The following is a 16,880-nucleotide window of genomic DNA, read 5'->3' on the forward strand; positions in this document are numbered from 1 at the left end:
CAAAAGGTTTCTTAGATTTGTTGCAGTTCACAGCTTTTTCACCTACTCTAACTAATTGACCCTCCTCAAGTCCCAAGCATTCAAGTGAAGAAAAGAGTGATTTTTGGGTTTACACATTGTATAAAAAGATTTCTTCTGCTTTAAAATTCCACGTGTACCAAATTTCAGGCCCGTTACTGATTGAATAGATTTTCTCTTGGGGGCCAGTGACCAGAGGCCTAACCTGGGAACCTGGACACAGTATGTAACTTTGTGTCTGTTCAAAACCATTCAAAGTTGCAAACAACTGAATAGTAAGTAAAATGTGGCATAGAATCTTTTAGTAAATTAGGAATTCTCTGAGGTTAGTCTTTGGGTGAGAATACAAACCAGATGTTATCTTGAAAGTGCCAAAGCAGCCCCCATGCTTTCGCCGGTGGAAACCAAGAATTGGTTGAAGTCATACTGTGAGCCCCTTTCTCCACCATCGATCCTGTTGTGGCGGCAGGGTGGGAGAGCCAAGCCGTGACTCTCCATTAGTCCAGCGCCTCTGACCAACAGAGTCAGAGCTCGAAGCTGAAAGGGACACAACATGTGTTTCTCAGAGCAGAGCTTATCCAGAATCAGTCCTTTGTTCACTCTAGTGATCATGGATTAAATGGACAAGATTTCCCTGTTTTGCCAGATCAGTTTCTTTTCTAGTCATTGATGACCAGGAATCAGACTTACATTAGCCATTAACATGGACTTGTGCTAAAGGAACACATTTTATATCTTATGCAGAACCAAGAGCTCTGTGCCCAGTGTTCCTGGCTGGTAAAGGATATATGCTTCTTTTTGAAAGCTAAACAGCAAAATCTCTGACATATGTCAGAGGTTATTATGTCTCAGTATTTTTGCGGAAGAGCATAACTGTATAGAAGCCATCACTAGTGATCTAGCTGACAGCCTAATTAAATAATTGGATGCAAATTATTGTGATGTCAGGTGGAGCATGAGCAGAAGAAACAGATGTCATCTGTAATAAAATAATGTAATAAAATAAAATGAACAGAATTAGGGGCACCTGGGTGGCTCAGTGGTTAGGTGTCCGACTTCGGCTCAGGTCATGATCTCACAGTTTGTGGGTTCGAGCCCTGCGTCAGGCTCTGTGCTGACAGCTCAGAGCCTGGAGCCCCTTTCGGATTCTGTGTCTTCCTCTCTCTCTCTACCCCTCCCCCACTCACACTCTGTCTCTCTCAAAAATAAACATTAAAATTTTTTTTTAAATGAGCAGAATCAGAGCAAAGTGAGAAGGGGCAGAAACATTTCACACAGAATGTCTTTTAAAAAACCACACCTTAAAGGAAGCATAGATTGATATGTTCTATAATAAACTTTTGTTTAATAGAAACTGCAGTAAGTAATATAGGCTACCATTGGCTGTAGCTACCTGCATGATAAGCTGAAAATGCCACCAATTTTCCATATTTTGGAGTCTTCAGATTTGGGGTGGGATTCAAGTCATTTCTATTTTATACCTTTAAAATAAGGTATAAATAAGCTTGGAGGTTATAAAGAATTTCCTAACAATCTTGAAACCCTGACTTGTCACAAATGTAGAGGCAATTCTTTTTCTTTTTTAGGTTATTTACTTTGAGAGAGAGGGAGAGAGTACGTGCATGTGCATACGAGTGGGGAAGGGGCAGAGAGAGAGAGGGAAAGGAAGAATCACCAACAGTCTCTGTGCTGTCAGCGTGGATCCCCCATGCAGGACTTAAACCCATGAACTGTGAGATCATGACCTGAGCTGAAGTTGGATGGTTAATCAGCCGAGCCACCCGGGTGCCCAAATGTAAAGGCAATTCTAAATCATGATGCTCGATTCCATTCCGTTTGGTAGATTTATTGGGCATTGGTTGGTGCCATCCTGGGAATCTCATGTTCCTTCATGTAGTTTTCACAGTGGTCCATAGAGGTGGTTTTAAATAAGTCAGGCCTATTTTGCTCCCAAGAGAGACCACCCAACTCAGATTATCTTAGTCAAAGTAAACAAGTGTATTTGTTGGAAGGCTACTCTGGTAACTCACAGGCTCACAGGAAGAGCCTCGGGAAGCTGGGAAGTTCTGGGAGACTTGAGGCAGAGCTAAGAAAGAACCTGATGCCGTGGGGTCTTCTCCCTAACTTTTTGTCATTTTCTAGGTAAGACTCCTCCACGTGGGAGTAGATGTGGCCGCTAGCATTTCTACACCCTTCCTAGCTGGAAAGGGGACCTTCACAGCTGGAAAGCTGTGACAAGAAAATCCTGGCCAAGGACTCAAGTTGGTCCCAGGCTGCTCTGGGGATATGCTCAGCCTGGAGCCCATGCCCGCCCAGCAGAAGGGAATGGCTAGACTAACTAAAAGGTATGAATCTAGGTCTTCTGACTCTAAGGCTAGGATCCTTTTGGTGTGTCCAATACATCACTCTCATGGATGAGTTCCCTTGCATTGTAGCTCAGAGAGCTGGCAAAAGACCATTTGAAGGTAAGAGCTCTGTCCAGACTGACCACTCTTGGATGCAACTGAGCCCCCTCCCAGAAGGACTCAACCTTCCTATGATTCCATTCTCCAGGTCACTGGCTCTCAAAGTGTGTCTGAATTCCATTTGTAAGGGGGGAAAAGGGACTGTAACTTTATTAAGTAAATAAGTTTTTAAAAGTTACTGAATGCAATAATCTATAGCACTCCTCTAAAACAAGAGTGATAGAAGCGGGTAGGATGGGAAATTCCATTTATAATTCCATGGGGACGTATGTACATATGCATGAGCGTGAAGAAACCAGAACAGAGGAGCGTACGGGTGTTTCAGTCGGTTAAGTGTCCAACTTTGGCTCAGGTCATGATCTCATAGCTCATGGAGCCTGCTTTGGATTCTGTGTCTTCCTCTCTCTCTGCTCCTCCCCCGCTCACACTCTGTCTCTGTTTGCTAAAATGAATAAACGTTAAAAAACAAAAGAAAAAGAAACCAGAACAGAGATACTACATGCTAAAGAAGAAACTTGACCTTCCCATCGATTCTTCCCACAATGAATGTATAATTGTTACATTATTATTATCTGTTGTTAACAATTTAATAGCACTCTATACAATTTTGGGGGTCAGAAAAGGGGCTTAATAAAATAATTCATTAATTAGTCTGGAAGAGCAAACCAGCAAGGAAGCAAGTTATAATTTGTAATTGAGCTGCTTCTCCAAGGGTATCCCTGGTAGGGTGTCACAGGATTTATTACTCAGTAATTGCCGCGGGAGACCTCCGCCAGCTAACACCGCATCCCGGAGGGAGCGCCACACACCAACAGACAAATGGGTAAATTATTCATTGAATACTGTTAGAAAAACAAATGATACAGCAGGACAATATTTTAAGTATGAACTGGTTTTTACACCTCATATTTCCCCATTCGGGCCCTCTACCATTCAGTCAAGACCATTCTGGGCTCAGGATGGAAAGCAGAAAACTGAACTAGATTCTTTGCCTTGTTTTAAAGCCTAAAGCCCATAGAGAAAGAAAAAGAACTGTGAATAAACAAGGCATGGGGTGTGTGTGTGTGTGTGTGCTGTGTGTGGGAAGGACCAAGGCCTAATTAAAAACCCTCAAGGAGAATTAGAACCACTAAGTGATCTCCCAGGGGAATTCTAAGGGTGGGATTCAGGAATGTGTGTTTTTACCAGCACCCCAGGGGTTTTTTGTCGTGGTGACCAGTGGGCTAGATTCCTGGCTCCCCGCCTGGCTGCAAAGCAGACCGGGCCCCAGGGTGTGACGGGCTCTGGTGCAAGCCCTGCCCAGAGACCTGTGGACCGAGGAGGAGGGAGGGCAGCCCAGGCAGCTGAATGTACGATTTTAAGGCTTTCAGTGTGATTTTAACAGAGTTTGTAAAATCTATTTCCTTCCCGGTTAACACTGTAAGACATTTTATTCTCAGTGTGGGGATGGTTTTTAAGAATGTTACCCAAGGTTGTCCCCCCAGCACATCTCTTTCTTCTCTTTCTACTTATTTTCTAAATTTCCTACAACAAATTAAAACGTGTGGCTGAGTTGAAAGACCTGTATCTAAGGCAAGGATCTGCAGAACTGTGGTCCCGCAGCAGCAACGTCACATGAGAACTCCTTAGAAATGCAAATTCTGTGTCCTACCCTTGACATCTGAAGTGAGAAACTCTGTGTGTGGGAGTGGGGGGTGGGGGGAAGCAGCCATCTGTAATTTAACACAGGTGATACTGATGCACCCTCCCCTTTGGGAATCAATGAATCTCTTAAAGAGAAACCTTTATAAACTGCTGATGCCTGGGACCCACCCCCTGACCTTGATTTAATTAGTCAATTGTGTGGTTCCTCAGATGGTTATAATATACAGTGAAGTTTGAGAACCATTAGAACATCAAATATATATATATTCTTTTTATTTTAGAGAGAGAGTGAGAGTGTGTGTGGGAAGAGGGGCATAGAGAGAGGGAGAGAGGGAGAGAGGAAGAGAGGGAGAGAGAGAGAGAGAGAGGGAGAGAGAGAGAGAGAGAGAGAGAGAGAGAGAGAGAGAGAGAGAGAGAATCTCAAGCAGGCTCTATGCTCTCAGTGCAGTGGTCAATGCAGGGCACAATACCGTGACCCCGACCCTGGAATCATGCCCTAGGCTGAAATCAAGAGCCAGATGCTCAACCAATTGAGCCACCCAGGTGCTCTGAGAACCTTGAGGGCTTCAAAAGTACATCCCCCTTTCGAGAGAATTGTCTTCCTAAACTAAGAGGGAAGAAAAGAAAACCAAGTATGTGTGTGTGTGTGTGTGTGGGTGGGGGGTGTAATTAAGAAAATACAGGGATTTCAGTGTTCGAGCATAAGTTTGTTTTAGCAGTACATATAACAATTTGGGCCAATATTTATGATTTTTTAATGTTTTTTTTATTTGCTCATTTTTAGGAAGAGAGTGTGAGCAGGGAAGGGGCAAAGAGAGGCAGAGAAGGAGAATCCCAAGCAGGCTCCCAGGGGCTCAAACTCATGACACATGACATCATGACCTGAGTGGAAATCATGAGTCAGGTGCTTTACCACCCAGGTGCCCCGTATTTATGATTTTTATTAGAAAGGGACTGTTGCCCCATTTTTCTCTAGGAGACTGATTTCTCCTATGATTGTACCTGCATTTTTAGTATTGAAAACGTGATGATTGAAAATATTCTATAAAGATCAGGAAATGAAATGAATTTGATAACATTTTAAATGGGTTTGAATTTTATTCTTTTTTAAAAGTTTATTTTGAGAGAGAGCACAAGCAGGGGAGGGGCAGAGAGAGAGAGAGAGAGAGAGAGAGAGAGAGAGAGAGAGAATCTTAAGCAGGCTCCACACTGTCAGTGCACCATGAAATCATGACCTGAGCAGATATCAAGAGTCAGAGGCTTACCCGACTGAACCACCCAGGGGCCCCTTGAATTTTATTCTTTACTGCAGCATCTAAAGACATTTGAAAAATAACAATGTGTATGTAGAACTAGTACTTTTTCAGAAAATGCTTAGTATCCATGAAAACTCTCTTATAATACTGTAAGGAGTATATATACAGTATTATACAGTATATAATACTGTAAGGAGGCCTGAAGCCTGTAAGTTAGGAGGTGTACCTGTCTGGCTCAGTCAGAAGAGCGTGTGACTCTTGATTTTTGTTTTTTGAGTTTGAGCCCTACGTTAGGTGTGGAGATTACTAATAAATAAATAAATAAATAAATAAACTTAAAAATAAATTTAAAAAATTAAAAGAGATGGAGAGACCAAGAGAATATGATTTTTTTTTTTTTACAAATAGTTTATTGTCAAATTAGTTTCCACATGATTTTTTTTTTACTGTGTATCTTTACATGATGTGGCTGTCCAAATTTACAAATCCTTCTAGAAGGTTTAGGACACACTAGAAAATGAAATTATGCTCAACATATTATATTCCAGTTATTTGCAAATTAACTATACATTATTCCCTAGTAATTATAATATTTATTATATCACCACATTTCTCAGTTGTGTTGGAAAAGAAAACACCATGTCTCCATAGAAGTGATTTCTAAGGATTAAAAAAAATTTTTTTTAATGTTTATTAATTTTTGAGAGAGAGAGAGAGACAATCTGAGCAGAGGAGGAGCAGAGAGAGAGAAGGAGACACAGAATCAGAAGCAGCCTCCAGGCTCTGAGCTGTTAGCACAGAGCCCAACGTGAGGCTGGAACCCACAAACTGTGAGTTCATGACCTGAGTGAAATCGGGTGCTTAACCGACTGAGCCACCCAGGTGCCCCAGAAGTGATTTCTAAATGGAAAACTTCTGTCCTTTCAAAATTAAAGACAGATGTCTAAAAGTGTAACTAATTTCTCTGAATATGTCATCTTTTGTGATTTTAAAAAAATTTTATTTAATATTCATTGATTATTGAGAGAGAGTAAGAGATATAGGGGCAGAGAGAGAGGGAGACACAGAATCCAAAGCAGGCTCCAGGCTCCCAGCTGTGAGCACAGAGCCTGATGCTGGGCGTGAACTCCCAAACTGAGGTTGTGACCTGAGCTGAAGTCAGACGCTTAACCAACTGAGCCACCCAGGTAACCGTTGTGATATTTTCTTAATTTTAGGCCAAATATCACAACCTCTGCTTCTTTTTGTTCTTTCTTTTTATTTTCTTCCTTCGCTCCTTCCTTCGTGTCTTAAATTTTAGCCTAGTTGGACATGTTTCTAATAATTTAAAGTTTAAGGTACATAATTTGTTAATGAGATAGTCAATAAATAGTTTAAGTTCAGTTGAACATTTCTCTAACAATCTAAAGCCTCTCAGTGACATGGATTACATTCCCTTCTACCTTGCTAAACAAGTTTTAAAATAAATGGTTGGAGGCTGGACACTCAGCCAATTACCAAATGTAACTTGTTTTCACTGGATTTGGAAGTGGATTTCCCTAAATAAGCATTTCTATTTTGCATAATGTGTGCATGTGTACTTATAAAGTGTTTCTTTTACAATCAATATGAAGAGTAGAAAACACTTTGGTCCAGATTCCACCTGAGACATGGCAGAAGGCCGTCACTTTTGCCTGGGGGTATGGGTTTTTCCTCTGTGCGCAGGTTTTTGGGGGCGAGTCTGCGCTGCTGTGCGCCCTGGCTGTGTGCTGCTTTGCTCTGCTCTGCTTGGGTCTTTAGCGAAGGCTGGGGCACATCTGGAAGGAGGTCAGGGAATGGCGGGGTGGAAACAAATGTTTTGTGCAGCAGGAATATCAGACTAGGCAGCTAGGACCCTCAGTCGGGTGACAGATCCCCAGTCTATCTGGCTTTCTCATATCCTTGAAACTCATATTAAATGATCACACCCCATGAGAATCTCTTCATATTCCAGCAGTCATTGCATTGGGAGGGGGGAGGGGGTTCTTTCCCTGTTACTTTGACTATGCCTTTATGCCAGCACTTATCATGTTCTCTTGGAATTGTTTGTGTACATAACCACCTCCCTCACCAGACCGTGGACTCCTAGGACAGTGACTTTTCATCCCTGGACACAGGAAGTGTCCTGTAATGACTAACGAGCAAATGGAAGACCAGCCATGTGGCTGATGTACCCTGATGAACAGGAAGAAGAGAAGTGTAAAATCACAGCGCTGCCTGATTGCACATGGTGCATTCTGTCTTACAGCCTTCTCCTGCTCCTCTATTATTTTTAAGAGAGAGAGAGAGCGCACAAGCAGGAGAGAGGAGGAGAGAGAGAGACTGAGAATCTTAAATAGGCTCCATGCTCGGCACAGAGCCCAATGCAGGGCTCAATTCCGTGACCCTGGGACCATGACCTGAGTTGAAATCAAGAGTCTGATGGATGGATGTTCAACCGATGGAGCCATCCAGGCATCCGGGGGCACTTAATGCAGTTTATAAAATCCCAAACTTGACTTTGTTGAAAATGCCTACTGAGCCATTTCTGGAAGTCCTATCAGCAGACCCATACCACAGTGGAACCCTTTAGGTGCGCATCAAAGATGAGTGAAGTGCACGGCCAAGGAACGGATCATTTTTACCTGTCCAGTTGGGGATTGTGTTGAAATGATTAGGACGGATGCGGGAGGCAGTTTGTCGCCTTCACTTGAGTGTGAGTTTCTTGAAGACAGAGACATCTTGCTTGTCTTGGACTACCCGTGCCTAGGAAGACTGTTTGGGTCCTTTAGAGGACTTTTTCTAAGGGCTCCTTGACTCAGGGAAGCTGTTGCACTAAGTTTTTGTTCAGGGGGATTTCAAGTTAGGTCTTTTTTCTCATTCATTACAGCCACTAGGGGGCAATGTAGCCGCATTCTTTCGGAATGGCCAGATCCCCTAAAATGCGATGAGTGCCCCCCCACCCCGCCCCTGGAAAATGTGTCGGAGAACCTACTGCATAAGATCTCACCATCGCTGTTGTTTTTTTTTTTTTTTTACTCAACACTTTTGTTCTTTGCAAATGTATTTCCCTTGTTTATTTGTGGGAGCTGATTCCATTTTTTTCTAAACAATAAAAGGACCAAGTAGGAACACCAGCTCATTAATTCATTAATTATAAAGCCCAGCCAGTTCTGGAAGGAAGAAAAGTAAATAGAAAAAAGAAGAAGAAAAAAAGAAAAAACCCTCGTACACATTCGAGTAAGGATTACAAACTCGTGCAGTGTAGTCCACAGTGATTCCCATTGGAGTCTTGGAGGGAACACTACTGAGAAAGTGAAGGGGACTGTGTCCATATGAATGACAGACTTCAGTCCTTCTCTGGAAGGAGTTTTTTCAGCCCTAATGGGCTGGAATCATTAACGCCAAAAATTAAGCTACCATCTGCCCATAAGGAGGCATGTCCTTTATTATTATTATTTTTTGTTTTATTTATTTCTGAGAAAGAGAGAGAGAGAGAGCAGAGGAGAGGCAGAGAGAGAGGGAGACACAGAATCAGAAGCAGGCTCCAGGCTCTGAACTGTCAGCACAGAGCCCAACGTGGGCTCAAACCCACGAACCGTGAGATCATGAACTTAGCCGAAGTCAGACGCTTAACCTACTGAGCCACCCAGGCGCCCCGGCATGTCCTTTTTTAGAACTAAGATGGTAGTGAGATGAAAAAGAATTCAAGATATTGCCTTTAAAAGAAAAACAATAACAACAACTGTGAAAGTGAAAAAGAATGGTTATTTTGCTTTTGAGTGAGTCACCATGTTGAATTACAGTGAAACTGATGCTGTGATATTCCAGGGTCTTAAACAATGCAGCTCGGGTCCAGGGTTGCTGAGTCCTCCTATTTCGAAGGAGCTGCTTCTGGAGAAGTAGTAAAGCATATCTATTCCAAAGTACTAGAGAATTAATTATATCTAAAACAAGATAAATAGTCCAGTTTATAGTCTCATGGAATCCTGAAATTGCTGACCGAGAGAGAGGTCTCCCAGGACGCTGAGGGAGTCACTGACCTGGGTTTCAGTCTCTCCTCTGTCCCCTCCCCCCAGCTGGTGGCGAGGGTCAGACTCCCTGTCTTTGTCAGTACTAGGTTCACACTGCCCCTGTGAAATACAGGGACAGAACGATTGCACAAAGGATCTCAAGACCTCCCCCAGGTCTAAACAGTCATATATTCCTTTTCCATGAAGTAACCCTTAGGGACTTGCCCTTAACCTCCGTCTGTTTCAAAAACACCGCTATCTGAGAGGCAACATGAAAAACAACAATTATACAAACTGCTATTTCTCCATCCACAATTTACCTTTTTGCAGAGGGCAGGATCTAGCAGGGTTCAAGATACGGTTGGAATGGATACAGGAGGATCTTTCCAATGAAATTAGCATGGATATTACTGTTTAAGCCACATAAGTTCAGAGTGTTGGTGTTTAGAACAAAAACTCAAATCCAGCATTTGCCCTCCAGCTGCTCACAGTTGAAGTGGGTGGTGAGTGCTTATTCAAACCGCGTAAGAAAATAAATACACTGACATTTCAAGACCGTACAAACATGTAGGCTGCCTCTGGAGTTTTTGGCTTCTGACATTTTTCTTTCCCACCTTCCCACAGAGAAGGAACAAACGCCCAGAACTTCAGGTGTCTGTCCTGAAAGCTGGTGGCCCTCCAGAAGGATGATTAGGTATGAAATAAAGTTCCACCTTTCACCTCTTTAGGAGATAGAACTTCTCCAGCCCTTTTACAGAAGGAATGCAATGAAATGAGCTACGCGTTCCTTGTGTATTTTCATGGTTCTTTCTTGGTATCGTGTCTCTATGACTTGTTGGTGGCATTTGTGAGACCCAGTGATTGCCTCAAACCGCTTGTCAGGAATTACAGCTTCCCTCCTCCTTACATCTCTGCTCCTCACAGATGGTTGGGTTAAGAGGGGTGGCTGGCCTCATGCTGTCTTCCCATAAAATCTGATAAAAATCTCGGGTGCCCTAGGGTCTAGGTCATAAGCCTTCTGGAGTTGGGCCTGGTTTTGCTCTTTGCCCACACTGCCCATCCACACAGAAGTACTAGAGGAATACTTGGGGAGGGGAGGGGGCAGAAAACATTGGCGCGACTACCACTGGCCATTTTCTGGGGCTGCCCTTGCTCCCTAGACTTTGGGGGCTGGCCCACCTGTAACACGTAGACAACACGGCGAGCTCAGAGTGAGTGAGTGCACGGAAAGCCCTTAGCACCGCTCCAGGCGCAAAGGCGCAGGCGAGCACTGGGCTCTCCATTTTAGCAGCAAGCGTCAGGACGCTGGTGTAGAAAGCCTGGACTGCGGAGGCCGACAGCCTGGATTTGAATCCCCTGCCTTAGAATGTACCTTCGGGAAAGTCTGAAAGCCTCAGTTGCTTCGTTTGGGAGAAAGGAGGCCTTGATGCCCTCGCGGGGGCGCGCGAAGAAGGGGGCTCGTACCCTACCCCGCCTCCCACGCTGAGGCTCCGAGCCGAGGCGTAGCGGGGCCGGCCGTCGGTGTCCCCCAAGTTCCCAGCCCGCGAGCCGGGCGCCCCCCAGCAGCTCCCGGAGGCGGGAATCCTTCCTGGCAGAGGCGCTGGGAGGGGAGGCGGGGGCGGGGCGCGCCCTGGCAGCCTCCGGGAGTGGGCCGGCTAGGGCGAACTTGACCCCGGCCTGGCGCTGGGCGTAGCGGCTGGGCGAGTCGGGGGGCCGGGCCCAGGACCCCGCCCAGACGGCCGCCGGGTCCCCGGGGCTGGGCGCTGCCAGCGGAGCCGACGGGGCGGGGAGGAGTGCGGCGAGGGGAGGAGTGGGAGGAGGGGGCCGGTCAAGGGAAGTGCGACGTGTCTGCGGAGCCCTTTTATACCTCCTTCCCGGGAGCCGGGCCCCAGCCGCCGCCTCCGCGCTCCGAGCGTCCCCGCGCCTCCGCTCCCGGGAGCCGCGCAGCGCCCAGCCAGCCAGCATGTCGGGGATCAAGAAGCAGAAGACGGTAGGCTGCGGGCCGCCCGTCCCCCGCCCCGCCGCGCCTCCCGGGTCCGGGTCCCACTTCCCGGAGCGCACGAGCAGCGGGGCGCCGGGGCTCCGGCGGCGGGAGGGGGAGTAGGAGGAGGACGGGCAGGGGGAGGGAGAGTGGGGGACCCCCCCCGGTGACCCTCTCGGGGCAGGCCCTCTCCGCCCGCGCCTCCGGGAACCTGCGCCCCTCGGGGTCGCCGCGCCCGGGAGCGACCTCCAGAGCTTGCGTGGCGGGTCCCGAGCGAGGGAGAGGATCGGAGACAGGACGTTTCCTCCCTTCCCCGAGAGCCTCCCGGGACCCGCCTTTTCTTCCGTGCGGTCTCCGCGCCGCTCGGGTGGGCGGTGGGCAGAGCCCTGCCGCTTTCCGCCAGGTCGGGTCGCTGGGCGCACGTCGGCGACAGTCACTGGGGTTTGGTCCAGGCAGCCTCCTCGGAGTGGACTTTAATGACAGACCTCACGGAGGAGGCTGCAGCTGTCTACACCCGCAGCACTTAGCCCTCCAGCTTGATAGAGCTCTCTTTTGGCATCGGTTCCGGGCTCGGAGGCTCCTGGGCTCAGTGGGTTAGTTGCTTTCAGAGGCTCGGTTTTGTCCGGAACTAATCTGGCCCATACCCTGTATGGGAAATAGAAGGCTTGGCCAAGAGAAAAGTTACGTTCTCACTTGGCAGTAGGGACTCCTGTTAATTTTGCATCCTAAAAATGGCAGCTGTGATCATTGACTCCCGGACCTGGGAGGAGCCTTGCAGACAGCGTTTGGGCCACACCAGGTGGTCTGCAAGCCTTGCGTTGGTTCAAGCCCGCAGTCTGACTACAGATCCTCCGTCCTCACTGCACTGCAAGCCTGGGGTTGATGATTATGGTTACTGCATGGGTTGACCCCACTCACATAGTTAGACGTGAACTTGGCACATAGTAGGCGCTTAATACATGTTTGTTACTATGATTATAGACTGCCTGTTACTGAACTATCTTTGAGGTCTGTTCCTGGCGGGCTGGGAGGAGAGATGAAAAACCAAGAATTGGGGAAGGAACCTGATGGGGCGAGTCAGGGGCTGCAGGTGTGGGCATGAGCCTCAAGGAAAAGGGGGTGGGGGCCCCCTGGTTTCAGACCCCCCCCCCCCCGCAGGAAGGTCCAGGAGCAAAGTGGCATCTACTTCAGAAGGGAGAGGGATGGGGTCCAGCTGCCTTTTATAGGGGCAATTTTAAAGTGGGGAGACTCTCAGTATTGTAATATCTCTGAAAATATTAAGTGAAAATCACTTGTGTTTTAGTCCTGTTTAGTTTGATTAATTTCTGTAAAACTCTCAGTGGTATCTTGTAAATGATGAGCTGCTGTGGCACTTGGTAGCTTTTCAAACCAGCGGGGTTTTAATTCTTACCTCGCTGCTTCAAGAATTTCTCCCCTGTTCTGACAGGGAGCCTCGTCAGGCATTAGCAACGAAGGGTTAGGTCATCTTTCCCTTCATGTCTCCACTGAGCCCAAGCTCCTGGAGGGAGGGGGGCGTTGAGACCAGGAGCTTTACAAACTGGTCCTGGGAACTGTGTGGTCAGGGAGAGTGAGAAATGTGAGGGCCAGAGGCTTTGCTTTTTCTATTTACACATTTTGAAGCTTCTATTTTTTTTGGAGGTTGTGTGTGTGTGTGTGTGTGTGTGTGTGTGTGTATGTTCGTTCTGTATAGGATTCAATTAACACCTGAACATGCCGCAGGACTTCTGAACTTTTATTTAGCTAACACAGTTCTAGTCCAGGTGCCAGCACTAGTGCTGAAAGGGCCAGGTAGATGCAATTGGGTCAAACAAGCCAATTTTAACGCATATGAAATCTCTCAAGCTTTAAATGTTAACTCAAAATGTATTCTGAAACCTTGCGGTCCAAAGCAAAAGATATCCACGTGTGTGGCCTCTGGAATAATCATTATTTGAGAAGTGCTGATCTGGGAAGCTTTCCTAGAGGTGAGGCTGGCTGGGCTGACTTTTTCAGAGGCTCATGGGAACCATTACATTATTTTCTGCATCATCAACAGAGGATGTTCAATAGGCAGTCACCTGCAGTGACTTTAGATATTTGTTGAGCCCCTACTGTGTGCCAGGCAGTATCCTGGGATGAATACATCTTTCCCAGGCTTTTTTTGGCCACATTTTCTGGATGAGAGACTATAGGATGATTTTCTTACAAGCTTGACCAAAAAATAAGGGGAAGGTAGCACATTCCTTCTGTGCTCAGCCATCCTTACCATGAAAACCAAAGACAGCTATGTGTCACATGCTTCCCTCCATCCCTTGACTTATCTCCAACTCTGACCACCAACAGTCCCCCCCTCTGCCGCCCCCCTCCCACATACCCAGGAGAAGGAAGGAGTCAAACTGGTCCAGGGGACTGGAAAGAAAAGGCAAAGGCCTGATTCTTTTTTCTTGCATCATTTCCTGGATTAGCATTTTTCAAGGCAATGTTATTATGTTCAGACAATGTTATTGTGTCCTGGAGACAGACAACAAACCTGAAGAGGACAACTGAGATAGTAAAATATTTTTCAAAGGACCAAACCAACCAGTGGTTGGGAAGGGGTGAAGGGGCATGGGAACCTTAGAGCTATCCACAAATGTAACAGATGATCTACCTTTTATTATTTTATGTAATGTTTTCAAGTTTATTTATTTTGATGAGAGAGAGAGCATTAGTGAGTGCGAGAGGTACAGAGCGAGAGTGAGAGAGAGAATCCGAAGCAGGCTCCACGCTGTCAGCACAGAGCCTCCCTCGAGGCTCCATCCCACAAAGCGTGAGATCATGACCTGAGCCAAAATCAAGAGTCAGACGCTTAACTGACTGAACCATCCAGGCGCCCTGCCTTGTATTATTTTAGAGAGTCTGTTCAATAGGACGTTGTTTTTCCAATAGTAGCTACTTTTAAACTCCTTTGGAGATGCTGCCCAAGGCAAGACCTGAATTTTCAGATGAGTAAGCCTTGGAAGGAGGAATAGCACTCCCCAGAGGCCACACCGTATCTCGTTTCATCCACACAGCAGCCTGCACCCCAACAAACGGAGCCTCATCTCTAGGGGAGGAGAATGTCAGGAGCAAGTCAGGATTCAAATTCAGGCTCCTGCTCCCTCTGCATCCCTGGCACATAGCACCCCATCTATAAAATGGAGGTAATGACCACTCACCCCTTCCAATTCTGGTGAGGAGTGAGTAACTCCTAAAACAGTATCTCGCACAGCTCGAGGCCTGGGGTGAGCACCCCAAATGTGGCAGCTGTGATTACTACGCTGTCCCGGTTGGGCAAATAAGGAGCACAAAGCACAGGTCCTGCTGTTCTGATGCTGAGTATGTAAGAGCCTCCAGAATGTTTAATAAGAGCAAACAGTTGCGGAAGTATAGAAGTGATAATATGCTCCCTGACTGTGAAAAGCTGGACAGAAGACCACAAGGGTGGTAAGTAGTGTGGACACACCAGAGTAACCCGGACATCAGCAAGGTTTTGCCAGCCACCTTGGCCAACAAAGAAAGGCCTTCTGTCAGTATTGGACTAACTTCTCTCCGCCCTTCCTGTGCCTTCAAGTGTTTCCAGATCTACCTTACAATGAACTCCAATTCATGCCGTTATTCCAAACTCCTCTGTGTGGACTTTTATAGTTGAAGATAAATGCAGCTCACTCTGACAGTTACCTTTGTCTTCTGTCCCTTTGCTGTTCATGCCTGTGGCTCTGGTTTGATGAGGGGCTAATTAGGCAGAACTTGAATGGGGAATGGGGGCCTGAATGGATGATGTCAATCTCCGTTCTCTGGGAGAGAACTGTTTATTTCAAGATCTATCAGTAAATAGTCAAGGGCACTCCTTAGTCTTTGTGTTTGGAAGTCTTAGGAAAACACAGACACCAAAAGCAAATGGACATATAAGTATAATGGTGTTTCAACTCCCCTTCCGTCCCCTGGGTGACTTGTTCACGTGATAGCTGAAATGGCACGCATGCCCAGCAGCCTGGCATTGAACCTAGCACAGACTAGATGCTCAACAAAGAGTTGTTGCACAAATGGCTACAGAATTCATTACAGGATGAATTCGCTTTGTGTGATCTGTAGTCTTCTGAGATTTCCCCTCCCCCTCTCTTCTCTGCACGTCCTTGAGCGCTTGCTTATTTTTGCCTGGGTATTTGTCATGACCACTGAAAAATGACTTGTAGGGAGTCTTGGGGGCTCAAGGATGAATGACCTTTGTCTTTTTTGTTTTTGTTTTTTTAGGGAGAGAATTTGCTTTTGTTTCTGCTGGTGTCTGGGACCACTTTAACCTAAATTTACCACTTGACGTGTCTCAGACCACCCAGGTGAGGTGAACTAGAGCTGCCGTTTTGCACACAAGGGCCAGCTGTAGGACACAAGTGCTCACACCCACCTCGCCCCCTTTACGGATACTTCTCATGGCACGGCACATTGGCCTCCCAGTCAGTCTCTACGCGGGAGGTGGGTTTATTGTGATGCACTCTTAGTTGTCCGGGAGGACCCTGAGGAGCCCCGGCTGACCTTGACAAGGGCTTTTTTCATTCTTCCCACTTGGGCATGTTCTGGGCTTCAGCTTCTGTTTCCTCTTCCTGTGAGGCTGTCAGAATCCATTCACACCTGCCCTTATCAGGGTAAAAGCAGCTCCCTGCTTGCTTGCCTCTTCCTGGCAGATTTTAACCTGGTAGTTTCTTATTCTGTTGTCAGCTTTTTGATGTTTCCAATGAGATAATTTTATATTGTAACTTGCATTTTAAATCTGTTTCCCTGGAAGGAAATGTCTATCACCAATGATTTTCATTCATTGCTGGAATGAAAATCTCTGCCTCTTCTTGATTCCTCCATGTCCGTAAGGTTTCATATCATTTACCTTCCATGCTTGTATCATTCTTATAAAGGGAGGACTTTAAAAACAAGGGGTGCCTGGGTGGCTCAGTCAGTTAAGCGTCCGACTCGATTTTGGCTCAGGTCATGATCTCACAGTCTTTGGGATCCAGCCCCACATCAGGCTGTCTTCTCTCTCTCTCTGCCCCTACCCCCTTTCTCTCTCTCTCAAAATAAACATTTAGAAAATTTAAAAAAAAAAGTGCTTTAAAAACATAAATCAATTTGCTAATCAGAAATATTTAATCCTTTTCCACTACAAAGTACTAATGTCGAGTAGGGGGTGCTTACCTTGTCTTGGTGACTCTGTGTGTGCAGCGTCTTTTGAGACGTATGTGATCTTGTCTTGTCCTTAGTGTTGACCCAGTTCAAGTGCATTCTGGTCTGAAAGGCCCCTCCTTCTTCCCCATGCCCTCCTTGGGTACCCTGAGGTCACTCGCTGCCCCCGGGGCGAGGCTGGCTAAGTTCCTTGCCATACTCCCCGCCCTTCCCAGGAGTGTGGGTACTGGACTCTTCCCCTGTGTGACTGCTGGCACCTTGAGGAGCTCTGGGGGCTGCGGGATCCGGAGCACGCCTGAGGCCCCATGCTTTCAGA

At 46.5% G+C, this 16,880-nt stretch overlaps 1 protein-coding gene across 1 annotated transcript in view; it reads left to right on the forward strand.

Annotated features, from left to right (window-relative positions):
* Positions 1 to 11,307: 11,307 nt before the first annotated feature.
* Positions 11,308 to 16,880, forward strand: part of PAPSS2 (3'-phosphoadenosine 5'-phosphosulfate synthase 2) — a 73,819-nt gene continuing 68,246 nt past the window's right edge. The window contains exon 1 of the mRNA XM_039238546.1: positions 11,308 to 11,383. Within this exon, the coding sequence (XP_039094477.1) occupies positions 11,357 to 11,383 (27 nt within the window). The 5' untranslated portion in view covers positions 11,308 to 11,356. The remainder of the gene's footprint in view (positions 11,384 to 16,880) is intronic.

Source organism: Hyaena hyaena, unplaced genomic scaffold (genome assembly GCF_003009895.1).
Source record: "Hyaena hyaena isolate Hyena2069 unplaced genomic scaffold, ASM300989v1 scaffold_141, whole genome shotgun sequence".
Classification (NCBI taxonomy): domain Eukaryota; kingdom Metazoa; phylum Chordata; class Mammalia; order Carnivora; family Hyaenidae; genus Hyaena; species Hyaena hyaena.